Source organism: Tetrahymena thermophila, assembly GCF_000189635.1.
Source record: "Tetrahymena thermophila SB210 genomic scaffold scf_8254716, whole genome shotgun sequence".
In the NCBI taxonomy this organism is placed as follows: Eukaryota; Ciliophora; class Oligohymenophorea; order Hymenostomatida; family Tetrahymenidae; genus Tetrahymena; species Tetrahymena thermophila.
In genome coordinates, this window is record NW_002476481.1 from 396,916 (window position 1) to 418,620 (window position 21,705).

Genomic DNA, 21,705 nt, shown 5'->3' on the forward strand with positions numbered 1-21,705 from the left:
TTTAAGAAATAAATAAATTTTTTGACATCAAAATTGTTAAATTTAGCTAAAATAATAAATTTAAAAAATATAAACCTAAATAAAGTCATTCAATTTAGTGAGTTGTAAGGTATCTATTTATTATTGTGTTTAGTTTGAATTATTTTAATTTGGGGTTAATAATCAAATTGAAGTTATAAAATTTAACTTAAAAAGAAAGATTACAAAAAGAAAAAAAATTATAAAGACAAAAATAAAAAAGTAATGGCCTATTCTTAAAAATAAATACTTTAAAATGTAAAAACAATTTTAAAAAATTAATAAGATTTTATAGAATATTTTTAATCTTTAGAAAATTTTAACTTAGACCACAATAAGCTTTAACTTGAGTTTAAAAACTTGGTATTTACTATATCATGTCTATGAGAAAAAGAGTTATGTTGCTAATTTAAACTTAGAATTTGTTGATAAAAGTTATTTAGATTTAGTTTTAAATTATCTGTTCTAAAATTTAGAAGAAAAGATCAAATAATCATTAAGTGCTAATACTCTTCACTTGAAGATTACGTAAAAAAATGTTATATGATAATTTATCATATTATAATAAAAACTAAATAACATATTTCTAGAGATTAAGATTTTGTCTGGAATAATGAAGAGCATTCTTTAAGAAAATTAGTTTCTAATTCAAAGAATTTAAAATCAGTTATTTTAGAGTTTTAGTAAATTTAGATAAATAAATTTGGAAAACTTTTTACTTAATTATATTCATTATGTATTAGCAATTGTTATTATTATGATTAAAAATATTTTGCAAATTATCCTTCATCTATATGTCACTATTCTACTGTCATTTCAGAATTCAAGGAAATAGAAAATATCACTATTCATTTCTAGTAAATATTTTTTATTAGCTTATTTCATTATCTCTTATATTATAAAATCATATTCTTGATATTTAAATTTTTTGGTTCATAAATCATTTATTTTCATTAATTATTAAGAAGTTTATGAAAAAAAATTTATAAATTTAAATTAATTAGAAGTGATAAAATTGATGATAAAACGGTAACTCTGCTTTTTAATAATATGAATCAATTGGAAAAACTAACTCATTTGAACATTAACTTAAGGTAATTAAATGATTGAATTTTTCAACTAAATTTTTTTTATTATTTTAGAGAAAATTGTTTTGGTGAGCAAGGAATAACAATGTTAAGTTAACAAATATCTTAAATTAAAAATCTATGCTGCTTAAATCTGAATCTATAGTAATTTACCTTAAAAATAAATTATATTTAAATCAAAATATATAAGTAAAATTAAGATAAAAAACGAAGGTGCCATCAATTTAGCCTAAAATCTAGCTCTCTGTTTAAATCTTAGAGAAATTGGAATAGATAATAGGTAAATATTTTGCATCATAATTATTTGATAAACATTTATTGAAAAGCTATAATCAAATAACTTAAGAAGCAATATATAAATACATTCACTTGCTTAGCTAAAACTCTTCTCTTAAATGTTTGAACTTAAATCTTTAGTAAAAAACTAAAAAAATTAATTTTTTACTTAAATTTTTTCATTAAAAATTGAAGTGATAATAAAATTGGAAGCTAAGAAATAGATATATTTCCATTATAACTTGCAAATTTAGTTTCATTGTCGTTAAGTTTAAGGTAATTTTAAAAATTAAAAATTATTAACTATTCTAATTAGGGTTTAAAATAATAATTTTAAGATTATCCTAAATTTTTGGTGAAGTTAAAAAAGGTTTGAGAAATTTTTCAAAAAAATCAATAAAATAGTTTATATGAACTAGGAAAAAATGATTTTGTGCTGATTTTGCCAAAAAACTTGCACTTTTGTTCATTAACTTTTAATGAAATTTAATTATTTTTATATTCAAAGATATTCTATTAAAATTTAATTGTACTAGGTATACTGAATTGGGGAATAGAGGATTGAAATGCCTGAGTTAAATCTTTAATTTAAACTAAACAATTGAGAATTTGTTTCTAGAATTTTAGTAAATATAATTTTTATAAATAAAATTTAAAATATCATTTAATATTATTAAAGTAACTGCTATTTTAATGATGAAGCGATAAATTGCTTTTCTCAATCCATACAAACATGCCAAAATTTAAGCAAGCTGCAGCTTTTCTTTAGGTATTAACAAAAAATAATTATTTAAATAATAAATTAAATATTATAAAAGTTCTTTGGCAACGAGCGACTACACTCTCAGCTATTTAGTTTAATCAATAAGCTAATGTCTAAATTTGAAATAATTAATTCTATCCTTTGAGTATTTATTTTTTTTCCTTAATAAATTTTATTTATTTCATAAATATTAAAAAGATCTTGCTAAATTCAAGACTAATTACTTTTAATTATTGGAGAAAAATTATAATTGATGAAAAATCTTATTAACCTTGATTTAAATCTTAAGTAAATTTTATTAGCCTTTAACTGAATAAAAGCAAAAAGTTTGATTTTTAATATAATATATAACTTTTTATTAATTTAATAGTAAAAACCAATTTAGGGATTAAGCCTTATAAAAATTTGGATAACAAATAAGTCAATTGAAATAAATAAAGATACTCTAAATCAGTGTTAGGTAAAATTCATAAATTTTACTATTTAATAAAAAGCTACTTTAATTTGAATAGGTTTACTCAATGTTATTAGGCTTTAAATTTTGTATTAGAACTGTAAACTATTTCGAGTCTTAATCATCTAACATTAAGTTTACCGTATTAATTAATTAATTTAACTAAAAATCATTTTAAATTTTTGGCTTTTAAATAGAAGGGTAAATGATATGACAGAAAGGAAGAAAATTTTTAATTTATTTAAAAGAAAAAATAAAAAATTAGTATTCTTTAAAATTAAAATGTATTGATAAGTTTTTTTTATAAATAAGAAAAACATGTTATATTTTATCAACTTATTTGTTTTCTTATAAAAAAATACAAATTATAACTTGCTACTTAGATTTACTTATTTCAAGTCTTAAAAAAGCATAATAAAATGTGAAAATAATTAGTTTTTAAAAAGAATTTGAAAAATTATAAAACTAATAAAAAATATTTTATTTGAAATTTTTAAATAAAAAAATACTAAATAAATAACAAGAAATATAAATAATATGAATTGACTTTTGTTAACTTATGTATCTAGAAATGAATTAGCTTTTAGCGCTAACAATATGAAAAATGTAATTATGTTTCAAAAACAGTTATTTGTTAGATATTTTAATTTGCTAACAATATCTATCTATCAATCAATTATATATATTGGTTTTTATTAACTTTATATTCATGTTTATTTAGAAAGTAAATAATAAGTTTTTAACACTAACAATATGAAAGATTTAATAATGTTTCAAAAAAATAGATATTTGTTAGATATTTAATTAGCTAAGAAAATAAATCTTCTATCTATGTATTAATTTTAGTCAGTTAAAAACCTTTAAAAAGAAGGAAATATCTTTTAATTATAAAAATAATCAAAAAAAAAAATTAATTAAATATCTGGCTTAAAAGGTAAATAATAAATATGATAACATAAATCAAATCAGTTTTTAAAACATTTAACATTAACAAGACATAAAAAATAGTTTTCTCGATAAAAAGTTTTTCAGTAATCATGAGATTAAATGTTATCTTAATAGAAAATAAGTCTAGATATTTGATACATTTTTTTACTTTCCTTTAATCTGATTCTAAATAAAATTTATTAATGCAATCAATATTCATCACAAATAACATTAGTTTTTAAACACCTAGCTTTCTTAAAAGAAAGTCTAGCTAAACACACTACCAAGCATCGTCTAATAAGTTTTTGACATATATCTAGTGATAATTATTGCTTTGCATTAAAATCTACATTCTTTAATGTATGGAATATCAAAAAAACCCCAAAACTAACAAAACCTTCATCTTAATCTAGTTCTTTTATTTTATGCTCTAAAAACAAGTTTGATCTTACTAACTCCTAAAAAAATTTGCTCTTTATCAAAAAATCTTCCTTTTTCTCTATTATAAACTAAACCATCTTATTCCTCATTCAACCACCAATCAACCGCACTCTTAAAAATTATTTATTTTGACTGAAAACCAAATTAAATGTTTAGCTAAAGACCTTCTTAAAAAATAAATAAAAATTCCGTTAAAATTAATTAGAAAAATACAAAAAAATGATCAAAAATCAATAAAAAAGAAAAAAATTAATGAAAATTAAAAAATTTATGAAAAAGAAAAATAAATAAAATAAAAAAATAATTTCAAACTAAATTTCATTCAAAACAACAACAAATTTAAAATATTTTCCTGACTTAAATTGTAAAAGTTTTTGAAATCTATTTCTTATAAATTGACTTTGCACTTTTCATTTATTTTGATATAATAGTTGATTAAGCTTTTTGATTTACATGAAATAAATACTATTCGTTAAATTTGAAAAAAATTGGCGCTTATTTTCATATGTTGAATTTTTATGAGTATATTTTTTAATTATAATTTTTTATTTAGAAAAAATAAATAGTTGCTTTGAAGCACTTAGAGATCAAATAATTTAATTGATTTAAATGTATAAATTTATAATTATCATCATTAGATAGATATTTAGTCATTCGAATGAATGTCTTAGCTTTTTTTGTAAAAACTGAAATATGTTTGCTTGTTTTAAAAGCTAATATAATTTTGTTTTACTTAATATGAAGATATATATTGTTATGGTTTGATAATTAATTTATGGTTATTAATATATCCTTTAATATAAAAAATTGAAAATTGAAATTAACATCAGATTAAATGTAAAGAATAACATCGCAAAAATTATTAATCAATAATAAAATTAAATATTTTTTATCAATAAATTTATATGGATGGACAACAAATTAATATCTTTTATTACAGTAAGCTTTGTACGAATAAAAATAATAAATTAAGTCAAATAAAATAAAAAATAAATAAAAACATCAAGACAGCTTTAATCACCAGCAATATACTTGAATTTACTCTAAAAAATATGAAGAAGTAGTTAAAATTATTATTATCAAATTAATTAATTAGCAGATTAAGTAAAAAGAATGAGTGATAGTGTGAGTGAGTAATTAAATAGATTGAAGTACATATAGCTTACAAATATTAATTTGAAAATGATATAGTGAAAGAATGAATAATTAAATTATTTAATAAGCAATTCATAGTATCAATTTTCTTATTATCAAATTTAGTAATTCACCAACTTTTTATTTTAGAAACAAACAAACAAAATCTTCCTTATTGATTTACTAACGAGTACCCAAAATATTGCTTGCATCTATGCATATAGTTAAGTGTATATGATGGACGTATCAATGAATGAATAAATTTACATATATTTTTGTTTAATAGTAAATAACTATGCAATGAGAAACAAATTACTCAATGACAATATTAATATATATGCAAAAATCAACCATTATCATAAAATAATTCATATAAGCTTTTAATTACACAACAAACAATCAAAAATTTATAGAGCGATGTATTAGAAAGTTGTTTAGAAATTAATTAATACATACATACATCTATACATATTCAGTCAGATAAAAGAAAAGTAATAAGGTAAAGAAAAAAACTAATAATAAATTAACAAGAAAAATTAGTAACACGAATTAATAATTTCAATAAGTAGCTCGAATAGTAAAGATCCTAGCACAGAATAGGCATTTAAATAACAAGTCAGATCATATAAATTTGGTAATATCATGAACAATCTCAAGCAAACTGATGAATTTATGACTGAGCAATAGCAAAATTAATTGGAAAATTCAATGAAGGACCTGCTTGAAAAGGTAAATTTCTATTGTTATATTAGCAAGGAGTGCACATAGAATCAAGTTTGTTTTTGTTAAGTAATCAGAATGAAATCAAAGAATAAAATAAAAAAACATTTTAATTTAGCTAATTTGTGTTAAATAACTTGATTTGATTTAAAATTTGTGATCAAATTAACAATCAAATTTAATCTTTTTCATTTTAATGCTTTAGATACTCACTTATATGGAGAAATTTATCAAGACAAAAGATGATTTATAGGCAATCGAATCGAAACTGAATGATTACGATAACTTGAATTCTCTCTTGGACATTATAAAATCTATATTTTCCCATCTAACTGCTAAAATTGATGAGTACTTGCCAAAGTAAAACTCCTTTATACATTATTTTTATAAGGATTTATTCAAAGTGTTTCTAACTTCTATTTTTAAGTAGGGATAAAGCATAGTAAAAGACTACCAATGAAAACAATGAAGACTATGACTAGCTTGAAAAAATATTATAAAAGCATGAAGCCGAAATTAGAACTCATATAAGAGTAATCAATTAGGCTGTTTTTCAGTTTATTCATTTCTAATTTACCTTCAGCTCTTTTTGATATTCATGTTAAATTTTTAATCAAATAGCTTGAATAGTAATTAAAGCTGTACGCAGAAAACTTACAATCAAAATTAGATGAAAGCGAGCAAGCACGTAGCGATTTACTCGAGTCAACAAAGGCTATGATCAATGTATACATTAAAACAATTTTGATTATTTCAGCATTTTTTAATAGAAAAAAACGATAACAGTTATAGCATAATAATTTTACAAATATAATCGTTAGGACATAAAAAGGTAGAATAATGCTTTAAGTGAATAACTGTCAAAACTTTAGCAAGAAAACTAGGCTTTAACAGAATAAGTAAAGGGATTTAACGAAAACGAAAAATTATTAGAAGAAAAGCTATATAATATGCCATATTTGCAACAAAAAATCCAAACGCTAGAGAAATTAGTCAAGGTATTTATTTGTTTATTTATTTATTGAAATATATATATGTTGCTTATACTTTCAATAGCAATTTTAAATCTAACACTCCTTTAAGTTAGTTGTAATTATAATTATTTTACTTGCAATAGTTTCTTTAGTTAAATAATCATATTTCCAACATATTTAGCTATTAATTTGATATCATTTTATTGTAATTTAATAAATTTAAACATTTCTTTAAAATTATTACAGGACAATATGCAAGAAAAATATCTGACAGCTTCCATGTAAAATCTTCAAAAAGAAAATAGTTTTAAAAAGGTAATTGCTTAAAATGAGCAAGATCTAAAGAAAGTTAAAAAACCTGAAACACCTCCAATAAATTAAATGATGACAAATAGTGCTATTTAAGGCACTTCTCCTATTAAGGTAGAAAGACGTGCTCCAACTCCAAATCTGAATTCATAAGGAAAAGGTATTTTACAATTTTCTTTCATAACTACCAACACTAAACCTTTATTTTAAGTGTAATTTTGGTATTTTTGATGCTTTGCCATTTTAATAAATTCAGTAAAAACGGTATTTTGTACAATTTTTTGAGAAATTTTTGTTTTATATTTCAAATCAATAAAAATATTTGGCTTCTTATTTTACTTATTACTTACTGTATGTTATTTGATGCATCAAAAAGAAATTAGTTTTTGATTATGTTAGAAGTAAAGCGAACTTTTAAGTTATTAAAGAAAATAGCATAAAGGCAAGTTACCAGAGATTCTACAACAACATTAAGATGAACAGAGAGGACTAGACGACATCATCAACCCTTGCTTTTTAAAATGATAAAAGTGAAAATAAAATAGAATAAAAGTAAAAATTTGTTTCATTTTTTATTAATTTTTCTTAAAATTTTATACAAAACCATATATAAAATAAATTTGTTGTTTGTTATATTATTTGTTTTAAACTAGTCAAACTATGTTATTACATTAAATATTTTAGTAGAATGTTCCGTTTTTATATTCATTTATTCTTTTTATTATTTACAAAATTTTTATTTTGTTTACAAATATAAAAAAAGAAACAAAGAAATCAGAGCCCAAACAATCTATGCAAACATCGCTTAAAAGAATGGGTAAATATTTATTTTATAGTCTTTAATTAAGCAAAATATTTATTTCTGAAATTTTGTTCGTTAGCTCGTTCGTTCGTCTAAAGACCTTAATTAGAAATAAATATTTTCAGTTGGTATTTAATAATTTTTGTGGTATTTTTTAGTTACTTTTTAATTACAGATTAGTAATATTAAATCAAGTTTTACTTATTAATAATAAAAATTTAATATAAATAGAATCAACCAATTAATTTAATCTTCTCTTCGTGAAAGAGACGCTAAGACCCTGAACAGTGGTGGAGGCAGTATTACCAACTCTCATAATAATTCAATAATATGCAATAATAGCAATTCAAGTAAAAATTTTAAACAAACAAACCACAAAAGATCTAAGAGTCACTAAGTTAATAAAATAAGAGGCATGGTAAATGGAAATATAGCCTTAAAAAACCCAACTGATTACTCACGCTTATCTAACCAAGACTTTTCTGATATTCAAATTACAACTGGCTACAACAAATGAGAAAAAATTAAGGCTAAAAATAATAAAAACTATTGAATGTAAAAAAAACTAAATAAAGCTTATATAAATTGAAATATACCTATTACACACATACGTAAAAACATAAACATCTACTCTCTCCATAGAATTCACAAACAAATTAATTACTAATCATCGCTAGTCTGAAAATTTAGATTTTTTCTAAAGCCAATTATTTATTAATGATAAAACAATACCCATTTTTCTAATAATAAGATAATTAATAAACTAGTTTTGTTTGAGAGAAGTTATTTAGAAACTCTTCTCTTCCTTATAATATCTTTCAAATCTAATAAAATACTTTGTCTATACTTAATAATAATTTACCAAAATAATGATTGGGACACAACTGATTGATGATTATATTTCTTCTTAAAATTAATAATGTAAACACAACTTACAATAAATAATATAAAAAAACAAACAAACAAACATATATCCACAAACAAAGATATACAAGCAAGCAATAAAATAAACAAAAAAATAATAAACCAGATAAGGAAGTAAGTAAATGAATAAATAAATATATTGATAAATACTAAATATTGCATTGATTTATTCTTTAATAATATTATATATTAATATAAACAAATTAAAATTCTATTTACAATCAATCAATTAATATCAATCATTTCTTTATTTAGTATATTTATAAAAATATATATTTTAATTAAATTAAATTACTTTTTTGATACATTCATTTTCAATTACCGTCATTTCTCTATGTTAAAATAACACCAAAAAATAATAATTTTAAAAATTATCATTCAACTAAGTTGGAAAAAGTACATATTTTTAATTAAAAAACTCTTTATAAAGTGAGCATATTTATCATTGTATATTTGAAATTTTAAAAGTTTTAATTATTAATATTTTCTATCTATTTATTTGAGCAATAAACTTAATTAAATATTTAAAATTTAATCAATAAAACTAATAATTATTAATTGAAACATAAATGAATTCTATTTGCTTTTTATTTATTTATTAATAATAATAAATTAATTAATCACTAAAAATATTGAACAATTCAATTAATTTAAAATAAATTTTATATTTTTTATTAATCTTAAAAATTTTTATGTTATTTAAATCAATCAGTGCATTTATTTAGCTTGTTTATTAGTTACACTTTTGCCAATGAACAAGTTTTTAATATAATTTTTTAATTAGGTTTAATGAATTTTGTATTCAAAATACATTTTTTTTTCATTTTCATTTATTCTTTTAAGAGCTTTCTTTTAGCCTCTTTTCAAAATCTTACATTCTTTTCTCTAAACTCTTACTTCTATTGTCCTTTAACTCAAACTAAAATTTTAAATTAAAAATAAATTATATTTAAATTTTGAAATTTTTTATATTTTACAGTAGAAATATCTCTATATATTTGTCCAAGCTCATTATTTGTCTGTTGTTTTGGTGTTGCATCTGAGTATTCATTTTTGGTAATATAATTGTCAGTAAGATGTCTTCTATCTTTTTTAAAAGAAGCATCGTAATTAAGATGCTAATCACTTTATAAATCATTTTAATCAAAAGTATATTTTTCAGGAGACTCACTTGTTAGCATAGTTAATATTTTATTAGCAGATTTCTCAAATTTGTTTATCATAGTTTGACTTTGTTACTTTTATTATTCTAGATCCTAAGCATACTAGTTGTAAGATATACTACTATTGTTACTAAAATCTCTTTAACTCTTGTTAAACATTTAATTTGCTTAGCTTTACTTTTATTAAAATGGAGACCTTTAGACTATATTTGCTAGCTTCTATTAGTTAACACTTATTTATTAGAAAGGCTGTCTAGCTATATTATTCTAAGTTATCTTAGCAGGCGAAACACATCTATTTTAATTCTAATATAATAAATTACTATTCAGCAGCTGGTTGTTTTAGAAAGGAGTTTGCTGCTAAATATAAGGAGATAACTGTTATGTTAAACTAGCATTATTATTTATCCTACTACTATCATTACTAAGCTTTCTTGTAGAGCTATTTAAAAATTACTATTTATAATTTCTTTCTTTTTTAATTTACTAGCTATTCTAGAGTCCACTCACTTGTATTTACTAAGTGCCTCTCAAAAAGTTGAATTAAGATCCTGTTTAGTTAACTATTAATTTTAAAATGAATAATGAATGATTACATTAAATAAATTTAAATTAAATAATTAATTTTCATTAAAATTAATATTAAAAGATAAATATAATTGTCTTATCTTTTTAAATACAACTTGTTTATTATTTCAAATAATAAACCAATTTTTTATTAATAATATTCGATTGATGAATATCTTATTCATGAAAAATCTTTTTCAAAATGATTTAACTAATAAAAATTAATTTACATTCATTAAGTGTTTCTTCTAATTCTCTATTTCTATTTTCAAGATTTTAAATCACATTTCTCAGCTAGTCGTTTTACTAATCCTTTTATTGCATTTGGTGTATGTAATTTTAATAGCTATTTAATTATAAAAAATTATAGTAAAAAATAATCTATCGATTAATTTTTTTTTTAAGTTAAAAATTTATTTTAAATTAAATAAAAATAAATTCTACAAAAAAACAGAAAATTATTTAAAATAAATTTAATAAAACAAGCTATCTAATGCTATTCAGCTGTTATTTATTTTTTTTAAACTTAATCAATAAAAATTAAATAATTTACTTCAGTTAAGACTCATCCAAAAGCCTTAACTCAAATTCTTTAATCTTCTTTTTGTAAGTATTGCATTCCGTATTTAGTTGTTCTAATTATTTTGTTGAAATCAAATTTTACTCTGAGAGCTTTTTTTCTAGAGATGTAATAACATTGTTTAAATCAAATATTTCTTTTATTTTGCTATTTAGTTCTGATTAAATTTCATTGATTTGTTCTGCCATTTAAATTTCCCTTTTTTTCAAGGTTTCTACTTATTCTTTAATTTTTGTGTTCAATATTTTCTCTTATTCTAATGATTGTTTGAGAAAATCCATTTCTTAATTGTGATCTTCTTTTAACTCAGTTATTTCTTCTTTTAATCTTTTGATAATCAATTCTTTTTACTATAAAATTTTTTTCCAACTTTCTTCTCTTTCTGGCTCTTCGAAGTAGCTTTGGCTGTGCTTTTTAATTTCAAACGACTAAAAAATATTTTATGGAAAATAAAAATAACAAATTTCAATTTTACTTAGTTTTGATTATCTAAAAACTCTTAGTTATAACTTCTATTAAATTTGGAAAAAACTTATGAGGCTCCTTGCTATAGTAAGTAAGTCGTATCAACTGAATTTCTATTTTGAAATTAAAATTCAGCTATATTAAAAAAAATAAATATTAAAATTACAAATTAGAATTTTCTTTGATTATGCTTTTTCCAGAGGATTTGCTTCTTATTTTTTAGTTAACCATATTAAATTGCTTTTTATAATTTGAAATAAGTTCTTATCCATTTGATCCATTGCAATTTTTAGCTGATTTGTTAGAATCAAATTAATTTTGTTGATTTAATTAATTTATAACTTGATGCTATTAATTTTATTATAGCTATTCATCATCATCAGCATAATTTTGGGAAACAAAAGCTGTAGTTGGATTATAAGGAGGTTACTCAATAGCTGAAAGATTGAGAGGTGATTAGTTTTCATTTATCATACCATTATATTGAGGTAAAAGTTAGTTTGATAGATTTTATTACCTATTGATATTTTGGTTTTGTTTATTAAATATCAAAATATTTTATTCATTATAATTCTATAAATTAGACGCCATTAAATTTGAGTATTGATTAATGTTATTTTGAAAATAATTTTAATTATTATTAAGTTGTTAATTTGCTTAGTTGTTTATCAAATCCAACTATTGTTATTTTATTGATTTCACGTTTTTTATTTCTTCAAATCTATGTTAATACATGGATTTTTCAGGACTTGAAATAAAGGAACAATCAGGATTAATTTAGGATATCTATTATGAATTAGTTGAAATCATATTAGTATAGCTAGACTTATTCTTATTCTGAGTTAGGTATTAACTTTAATTTTAGCTATTTCTCCTAAAAAATGGTATTAAGTTTTACTCTGGAATATCATAAACACTCCTATTTTGGGCTTCATCCACACTTTCATTATTATAAGTTTCAGTTCTTGGCTTAGAGCTATTTGCAGCTTTTTTTGATTTATCTTTCTCAACAATCACAGTATTTCCTAATGAGATACAATAATTTTAACCGCATTAAATCTATTGAAATTTTAAAAAGTAAAATTCAAATAAATATTTTTACATTTATTTTAAATAAATAATTCATTCATAACTTCATTTATAAATTTCTTAAAATCAAACTTCAAAGTTTTTAAAATTTATTTTTATTTTTAAACAAAATAATTTATTCTTTCATAATAAAATTTAGTTCATCAACATGATCGATCAATCAATCATTAATTTTTCAAAGTTATTATTTATTATTAAATCAATCAAAGAAATCTTATTGAATATTTAATAAGTGTCTCATCAAATTAATTGATTAATAATTTTTTTATTTTTTGAAGAAATAACTTATTTTGATAAGCAAATTTTTTAAATCAGTAAATTATTTCTTTTTTTAATAAATTAATTTGGTTTTTTCAAATATTAAATTATTTTTTTTGATTTTAAATAATTTTATTGTTAAATTAGTATTTAATTCGTTGTAATAAAATTATATTTTTCTATTGAGTAAATTAAGATATTGTTTAAGGTTTATAGCTTTAGATAGAAATTATATTACTTTAAGAGCTTTTTTACCCTTTAAGCAAACCATAGGAGTTGGCAGAATTCTTGGTTCTTGGTCTCCTAAACCAAGCTGACCATTTTCATTGTAACCCCATGAATAGATTTATCCCTCTATGTCTATTGCACAGCCAAAATTATCTCCGATGCTGACTGCAGCCATTTACTTTTTTAAGTTATGAACTTTTTATGGGAAAAGGAACTCTCCAAACATACAGGTTCCAAAAAGAAATAATTCACCATTTGAGCTTATTGCTGCAGAGTGCTACTTTGCATCTATAGTTTAAATATTCTCTAACTTATTAATCAATATAGGCTTCAATTAAGATCTTTTATTCCCCAATCCTAGTTAGCCTTCAGAGTTATCTCCACAAGCTAATACCTTCATAGACTTAGTAAGAAATAAGCTGTAATAATATCCACAGCTAATCATAGTAGTAATTTCTTGAATAAATTCATTCATTTTAGGAAGAGATTCATTTGTTTAATTCCCTATTCCTAATTGTCCTTTATCATTTTATCCAAAACTGCATACTTCACCATATTCTTTTTATTTATTGAATTTTTAGAATCTTTAAATTAAAGACTAAGTTAAATAATTACCAAGTAAAATTGACGTGTGGTAAGCTCCACAACTTATTTATTTTGCAATAGTCGAATTTATTGTTTAGATATGATTAAAACTAACCTTTTGAGGAATATATTGATTTACATAATTTCCAAGACCAAGTTGTCCGTCTGTATTTTTTCCCCATGTAAAAACCTCTCCATTTGCTTTACATTAAATAGTATATGAATGAAATCATTTTTTGAAATATAAATATGCATATCTTACAGCAAATAACTCCTGTATGCTCAAATCCACAGCTTATTCCTATTGCTTTAAATCTATTAATAAGCAATATTTTTTTTAGTTATTTTCAACTTAAATTAAATAATCAGAATACTTTTATATAGATTCTACAAGTTGTGGAGAAAATGCACTTTTTATCATTTGTTAATGAGATAACCCCAATTTTCCAAATTCATTAGAACCTTTTAAAAATAAAATAAATTATAAGAACACAAATTTGTTTAGTTGTTGCATTTATGTTACCCATAGTGTATACATATCCGTTAGAAGCTATAAAAGCAGAGTGATTTTTACCACAACTGATTTGCTAAATTACTACATTGAAGGAGCAGATACGAGGGATAGCATATTTTTTACCTTATTTATTTTCGCCTAAACCTAATTACCCTTCATTATCGCCTAGTAAATTAAAAATGGAGTTTAAACTCTTAGTGAAACATTAGTAAACTCTAAGTTTTATTTAAATTGATTACATCCCCATGCAAATATCTAAGTAAAAAATATGATTTAAATATTGGCGAACAGCTTATTCTTTTAAAATTTACTTCTGTGTAGCTGCTTGAATATTTGTTCAATTTCTAAGTTCCATTTTGTTATGTTGAATTTGTGTTGTTAAAATTATTAGAAAGAGTATAAAGCTAGTTATCATCTAAAATCATTTCTTAAGTAAATAATTGATACAATTTATTTAAAAGAAAGGAATATACAAATAAATATATATATTTTTTAATATCAATAATTAAATCATAATAATCTAATAAAATCAAATCTCTTTACCTATCAAAATCTAACTAAACACTTTTTTTTCAAAAATATCATTTATTTGAATTTTTAATTTAATTTTTTAATCAACATTCATTTCTGCATTAAAGCAGTCAGGCAGACAAACGAACAAAAAATAAGCTGTTTATTTCTAGCGGATATAAACAATTTTCAAACGGCCATTGATTTGATCCATTGAAAGTACTTACTTATTATTCAAAAATCCTACTTTAACTAACAATTAAAAAATAACTTTGTATTATAATTAATATTAAAAATATAATTTTCAAATAATTAATTTATTTTATCAAATTTAAATAAAATATTTTTTTTATTATTTCACATTAAAAAATATATAGATAAACATTGAATATGGAAATTAATGTGATTATTAAATAAGTTAAAAATTATAATAGATGCCTTTACTAAAATAAATAGATACAAAAAACTTATTTCTTTAAGTTTACTTTAACTAACAATTAAAAAATAACTTTGTATTGTCATTAATATTAATAAAATAATTTTCAAATATTTAATTTATATTATCAAATTAAAATAAAATATTTTTTTATTTTTGGTACTAAAAATTCCAACACATTAAAAAAAGATATATATATAAACATTGAATATGGGAATTAATGTGATTATTAATTAAGTTAAAAATATAATTGATGCCTTTACTAAAATTAAATAGATACAAAAAACTTATTTCTTTAAGTTTTTATGTTAAAATATCTTTTTTTCCTTTAAGAAAGAAAACGTAAATAAATAAGAAACAATATTTAAAAGTATAATTACTTTTTAATTACCATTAAAAATATAATAAATATATATCTAATATATATGTATACCTTCTCAATATTGCTATAATTATCTTAAAAAGTTTGAGCTGGTCTAAAACCTTTTTTTATGAAATGTTTTTTAGAAGATATGTAAAATCTAATTAAAATTGATTCGAAATATTAGTCAGATTAAATATTTAAATTAATAATACTATTTAATCAATTAAAAATATGGTATAATCCTTACATTATAATTCATGGTTTTATTAAAATTAAAAAGATACGAAAAATACATTTTTTAAAGTTTTTATGATAAAATATCTTTTTGTTCTTATCAGAAACAAAGAAAACGTTAAATATGAAAAAATATTCAATCAAATAATTATTGTTTAACTACTATTTAAAATATTATAAAAGATATAGGCAGAGCATATGCTTAAATTAATGCTAAAACTATCTATATAAGTTACCTTTTTTAATGAAATATTTTTAGAAAATATGTAAAATCTATTAACTTTTTATGAAAATGTTTACTTTTATTGAATATTATTGTTACTTTATAAGATATTATTTGATTCGAAGCGCTTGTAGTATTTCATATAAAGAAAATAAATTGTTAAACTGTGGTAAATTAAATTTGTAATAAGCTAATTAAGTATTTATATTCTTTTATTGTGATATTGTAATATTAATAACCTTAAGCTAAGATATGATTAAAAAAATACAATTATTAAAAATAGTATAAATATGTCAAAGAGTGTTTTTAAAAAGAAACTTAATGCTAGATGAAAAAAAATTATATTTAGTATCTATCTTACATAAATTATTACATAATTAGTTAAATGAAATCAAATGCCATATTAAAAAATTAGATATTGCAGCTTATATGTCAGCTAAGAAAATATTACATAAAAAATAAAAGTTTAAAGTTTTAGGTTATTACTAATTTGAAGGCAGTTGGATGATGATAGCATAGTTAAATGAATTGTATTAATTTTTTGTAAGAATATCTTTTAATATCCATAGAATTGTAAAATTGTTTGCTAATTAATTTATATTCCCCCCTTTTAAAGTTACTTTCTTGCAGAGATTAAAATTTAATTCCTTTATAAATTAAGCTTTATTATAAAAGAATTGTTTACGAGTACTTCAAATGATGCATTTAATAATTAAATAAATTCCATTTTCGTAAATATGATCTTAATGTTTCTAATCAGCTTAATTCATTAATGTTTTTTAGTGCTACTAAAGCAATTAGCTTGCAAACTTTAAGTCTATCTTTATATTTTACTGCTTTTTTATCAAAAATCTAAAATAATTTAACAATCTATGAAAAAATTCTTTTTACAAAGTCAAAGTACATAGTCATCATGTTGTATGAGCCCTTTTTTAATTAATTGCATTTTTAAAAGCTATTTTGGATTGTCAGAAAAAAATCAAAAACATTTTTTTTTTTTTGCTTTTCTTTTGGAAAGATATGCAAAGGAATATCTTTTTCTTGATTGGTTTTGAAGACAATTAATATTGGATTCGTAAATAATAAGAATAACTCTTTTATAAATAGATTGCGTAATTTATAAAAAGTATCTTTGGTTATGTAATCTTTTATTTTTTTGTTAATTTATATGAATGTTATTGAATTAAATTTGGAGCTAAAAATGAATTAAAGTTTGTAATCACTCTAATATTAGGTAAGCACTAACAGTTGAATATAAAAAGTACTATTATTCAAAAAAAAAGAGAATATTAATTAATATCTTAAAACTTTTTAAGTTGAAAAAGAAAAAAAGAAAAAGTAATAAAAAAAAGGTATTTATTTATTTCATAATGATAGGATACATAGCCATAGCTTTAGTGCTTCTTTTTGTTTACAGGTTCATCATTAAGAACTTGATGATCTACTTTACTTACAAGAGTAAATTTGGTGATAAGGTAGTTTTTATGTTCTACCCTCTTTTAGGTAACTTTGGTATTTCCAGAAAGTCTTTCAGATAATATGGTGATTCCCTTCACATTTTAAAGACAATTCAAAGAACTAAGCCTGATGTTAAGGCTGTCATGGTTTTCAATGGATTCATCATCTAGATTATCATCATTGACACCCAATTATAAAAGGTCTTCTTGCAAAACACCAAGCCCTACTACAAAGTAGAAGGTCCTTTCGGTGCTCGTGATGCATTTGGTTAGGGCTTAGTTGTTGCTGAAGAAAAGGTATGGACTCGTTAAAGAAACTTCCTTTCTAACTCCTTCCACTTCAACGCTTTGAAGAATCGTGTCCCTATCATCAAGGAGATTACCAAGGAGTTCCTTTCAACTCTTCCCAGCGACGGTAAGACTCCCATCACAATTATTGAAGAACTTTAAAACATCACTTCTGAAGTCGTCATCCAAACATTCTTTGGTGAAAACTTAAAGGGAATGACAGTAAATGGTCTCTAACCCTCAGTCGAAATCTCTAAAATCATCGGTGATGGTTTCTCCTACAAGGCCAACAGCTTTGCCTACTTCTTAAAGCTCATGGTCTTCGGCTAAGAAAAGGCCTCCAGAGTTTTGAACACAACTTTTGAAAAGAACTTCTTAAAGCGTGTTGAAAACTACAACTAATTTATTGAAGGAATCGTAGACAAGCGTCTTTCTGAATTAGAAAAGTTGACTGATACTTCCAAGGTTGATGAAAACTTCCTTAATCTCTACTTATTAGAATATATTAAGCAACAAAAGGCTTTGAAGGAAAACCCTAAAATATATGCTGATTACGAAATCATTCCTAAAAGAGAAATTGTCCACTAATTCACCACTTTCTTCTTCGCTGGTATGGATACTACTGCCAACTAAACTGGTATTTGTCTTTGGGTTTTGGCTTAACACCCTGAACTCCAACAAAAGATCAGAGCTGAAATTGATTCTGTTATTTAGACCTTTGACGATCTTAAGCACGAAGATTTGAATAAACTTGAATACTTCAATGCTTTCTTCAAAGAATCCCTCAGAGTTTATCCCACTGCCCCTCAAGTCATTCCTAGAGTCTCTGCTCGTGACCACATGGTCGATGACTTCCCTATTCCCAAGGGTGCCTTCGTATCAAACTTAACCATTTAATATAATGAATAAAAGTTCCCACTCCTCTGCAAAGATATTGATACCTTCAATCCCGATAGATTCTTAGACAAGAACATCATTCAAGATCATTTCAGTTTTATCCCTTACTCAGCAGGTCCCCGTAATTGCATCGGCTAGCACTTGGCCTTAATCGAAGCTAAGATCATGATTGCTTACATCCTCAAAAATTACGTAGTTTTACCCAACGAAGAACACTAGAAAGTTAGATTTAACCACTTATTCTTGTACACCAGCTACGAAAGAGATATTATCAAATTAAAAAAACTTACTGCTTGATATAGTTGCACAAAGCAGATAGTTAGATAGATAGATAATAAATAAACCATTTAATTTATTAGATTAGCATAAGAAATATGAAAAGCAAAAAATTAACTAACTAACTAAATAAATAATTAACTAACCTTACTTATTAATAACTACAGACTAAAAAACAAATAAAAAATAAATTAATAAATTAAATTAAATGCTTTTTTCTTAATTTCTTAGTAATTTAATTTAAAAAGTCTTTTCTATTATTTCTTTAGTTGTATGCTCATTCTTTTTTGAAATGTTTAATTAATATTTTTAACTCTCTATTTCTAATTAAATTTTTTAGAAATTTTTTTTAATTTTAGTTCTACTTTTTAATTATAAATCATCTAATTATTGACAACCATAAATTTTTTATTTAAAAAAATTTTCATAAGCTTCAAATCAACTAAATTAAAATTTCAAACAAATTAATAAGCTCAAGCCATCTAAATTAAATCTTCATATAAATTTCAAATAAATTAATAAAGGCTTTTTTCGATATATTGTGAAATTTAATATGAAATTTTAATTAATTTATTAAATATGTTTGCCATTTATTGCACTAATCTTAAATTTATTTTTCAAATATATATTGAAGTACCATAATTTCTTAAATAATTAAAAAAAAAACATGTTTTAGTCTTATATTCATACAAAACAAGATTAGAAAATAAAAATATTTTTTAGAGAAGATTTATTTCATTAAAATTTATTAAATATGCAGTGTATAATTAATATAAAAAAAATAAATATTTTTAACATTTATATTTATCAAAATTAAATTTCTTCTATTTATTCTTATTCTTCCATTTCTTTATCATAATTCTATTCAGCATCTTATTTATCATCTTTTTCCTCATGTTCTTCTTCTTCATTTATCTCTTCAATTTCATTATGTTTATCTTTTTTTAAATTTTCTCTTCAAAAATTAATTTAACCCATCTAATTTTAATATTAAATTTCTTTATAATTTTAATAAAAATTATTAAAAATAACAATTATTACTTATTAATTAAGATATATGAAAAATAATTTAAAAAAAAAATAAACACCTTAATTTAGAAAATCACCTTAACTTAGAACGAATAAGATATATCATAATTATTTTGTTATAATATGAATATTTAATAAAGTATGAAAATAAGAAATACTTTTATAAAAATTTGATATTATTAATACTTTCTTTATTTTAAACTGTAATAATTGATCTGAGAATTTTTGAGTAATTTAATTAATTAAAATCTCCATTTTAAATGTGCTCGCTCAATAAGTAAAATATAAATATTTTTGATTCAATTAAAAATCATTTTTTCACTTTAAATTTCTTCAAAGTATATTAAATCAACACACATTTTAAATGGTTTATCATTACCAAATTATAATGTTAAAAAATAATTACTATTCTAATTTAAATTATTATGACAGTCTTAAAGCTCATTTATATTTTGATAATTAGGATAGTCTAAAAACTATAATTTTTTATTTTAGATATCTATTCTCATTTCAATTACCTAATCTTTTTTAATTTCCTAAAAGTAACTTCCTTTTACTACTTAACCACCGCAAAACAAATTACTCTTCCCAAAAGCCTTTCCTTAACAAGAACTGGAGAGAGGAAGTGACAAATTATTTTCATTAAGAACACCGATTATTAATTAATCTGCTATATGCTCATTAAATTTGAACCTAACGATATAGTTTTTATCTTTGCTTAGTTTCTATTAAAAATAAACCTAACCATATAAATTTTCCTTATTTTTTATAATCTAAATTTTTTGTTCATTTATATTTTCTAAAATTTATATTTTCTTTGATTAACCAAAATTACAAAATGAAGACTTTCCAAATAGTAAATTAATTTACTACCCTATTTAATTTATTTAACTTTGTTACTTTGTTTCAATCTTTTCAAAAATGTGTTTGCTAAAAATGTCAACTTATTTTAATAAGGATTATTTAAAAATAGATAAATCTTCCTTACTAAATAATAAATTTTAGTATTTATTTAATTATTCTTGAAGGAGAGCAGTGTTTTGATCTTTCTATTTTTGACACATAGAAGTGAATTACCTTAAGTCATTTAGCTGATCCTCCATTGTTTATTAAGTGAAATTAATTAATTATTTCAGTCTTTCCTTTCCAGAAATCTCATTATAGCTATTCAATATTTCTACTTTTTGCTGATTTTTATTGGTTAGATACGAATACCATTTTTTCTTCATTTCCTCAATTATTTTTAAAATATCTGCAATCATTTATTGAAACTATAAGTCTAGTTCCTCTAAGGTTTCATTTTCTTTAATCATAATTGATGATATATTTTTCAAAAGCTTTATATCATTAACTGGTGGCCAATTAGGAAAAATTTAATCATCATCACAAATATTAATAATCTCTATAGAAAGATGATCTTTTAATGAACTGTTTTCTTCTGTTATACACTCTTCACACTTAAGTTCCTAGAATGCTTCTTCTGAAACATTGAAATATCTCGCCTGATATTTTTTATGTTTCTTACAGTATATCTTCAATTATTAATCCATTTCTTAATTTTTTATTTAATTATTTTTCTGATATTTTTTAGGTTTTTAATAATTTATTAATTTTATATGCAAAACAAAAATTTTAAGCAATTTTTTTAACTAAAAAATTTTTCTGATTAATAGTTTATTTTATTTTAAATATTCTAATAGGTTTTATATCAT

The 21,705-nt window shown here is 21.8% G+C and overlaps 6 protein-coding genes across 6 annotated transcripts; 4 read left to right on the forward strand and 2 right to left on the reverse strand. All coding sequences in view use genetic code 6, as the record gives it.

Moving 5' to 3' along the window:
• Positions 1-243: 243 nt before the first annotated feature.
• On the forward strand, positions 244-2,890 carry TTHERM_00101250 (hypothetical protein; the record flags this gene model as incomplete). Its single annotated transcript, XM_001012174.2, has 16 exons — positions 244-276; positions 332-546; positions 609-701; positions 762-875; positions 1,023-1,112; positions 1,161-1,250; positions 1,297-1,386; positions 1,433-1,522; positions 1,578-1,658; positions 1,919-2,008; positions 2,062-2,151; positions 2,201-2,290; positions 2,344-2,433; positions 2,516-2,605; positions 2,658-2,741; positions 2,797-2,890. The coding sequence occupies 16 exons, from the start codon at positions 244-246 to the stop codon at positions 2,888-2,890; spliced, it is 1,524 nt and encodes a 507-aa protein (XP_001012174.2).
• A 994-nt stretch (positions 2,891-3,884) lies between these two features.
• On the forward strand, positions 3,885-4,103 carry TTHERM_00101260 (transmembrane protein, putative; the record flags this gene model as incomplete). Its single annotated transcript, XM_001012175.1, has 1 exon — positions 3,885-4,103. The coding sequence occupies one exon, from the start codon at positions 3,885-3,887 to the stop codon at positions 4,101-4,103; it is 219 nt and encodes a 72-aa protein (XP_001012175.1).
• Positions 4,104-5,518: 1,415 nt separating this feature from the next.
• On the forward strand, positions 5,519-8,423 carry TTHERM_00101270 (hypothetical protein; the record flags this gene model as incomplete). The annotated part of the gene is made up of 9 exons (XM_001012176.3): positions 5,519-5,830; positions 6,027-6,181; positions 6,252-6,354; positions 6,443-6,547; positions 6,643-6,819; positions 7,042-7,264; positions 7,524-7,656; positions 7,868-7,921; positions 8,138-8,423. The coding sequence occupies 9 exons, from the start codon at positions 5,519-5,521 to the stop codon at positions 8,421-8,423; spliced, it is 1,548 nt and encodes a 515-aa protein (XP_001012176.3).
• A 1,233-nt stretch (positions 8,424-9,656) lies between these two features.
• TTHERM_00101280 (chromosome condensation regulator RCC1 repeat protein) lies at positions 9,657-14,851 on the reverse strand (the record flags this gene model as incomplete). The annotated part of the gene is made up of 13 exons (XM_001012177.2): positions 14,591-14,851; positions 14,519-14,534; positions 14,289-14,444; positions 14,140-14,227; positions 14,028-14,080; positions 13,796-13,966; positions 13,191-13,738; positions 11,772-12,664; positions 11,616-11,718; positions 11,114-11,568; positions 10,791-10,906; positions 9,808-10,556; positions 9,657-9,749 (listed from the first exon to the last, which is right to left on the reverse strand). The coding sequence occupies exons 1-13, from the start codon at positions 14,702-14,704 to the stop codon at positions 9,657-9,659; spliced, it is 3,555 nt and encodes a 1,184-aa protein (XP_001012177.2). The 5' UTR covers positions 14,705-14,851.
• Positions 14,852-17,341: 2,490 nt separating this feature from the next.
• On the forward strand, positions 17,342-19,239 carry TTHERM_00101290 (cytochrome P450 family monooxygenase). Its single transcript, XM_001012178.3, has one exon. It carries the CDS (start codon positions 17,417-17,419, stop codon positions 18,983-18,985), a length of 1,569 nt encoding a protein of 522 aa, XP_001012178.1. The 5' UTR covers positions 17,342-17,416; the 3' UTR covers positions 18,986-19,239.
• Positions 19,240-19,771: 532 nt separating this feature from the next.
• Positions 19,772-21,543, reverse strand: TTHERM_000101299 (insulysin, insulin-degrading enzyme, putative; the record flags this gene model as incomplete). The annotated part of the gene is made up of 3 exons (XM_012796616.1): positions 19,772-19,902; positions 20,400-20,686; positions 21,071-21,543. 3 exons carry the CDS (start codon positions 21,541-21,543, stop codon positions 19,772-19,774), a joined length of 891 nt encoding a protein of 296 aa, XP_012652070.1.
• Positions 21,544-21,705: the final 162 nt, after the last annotated feature.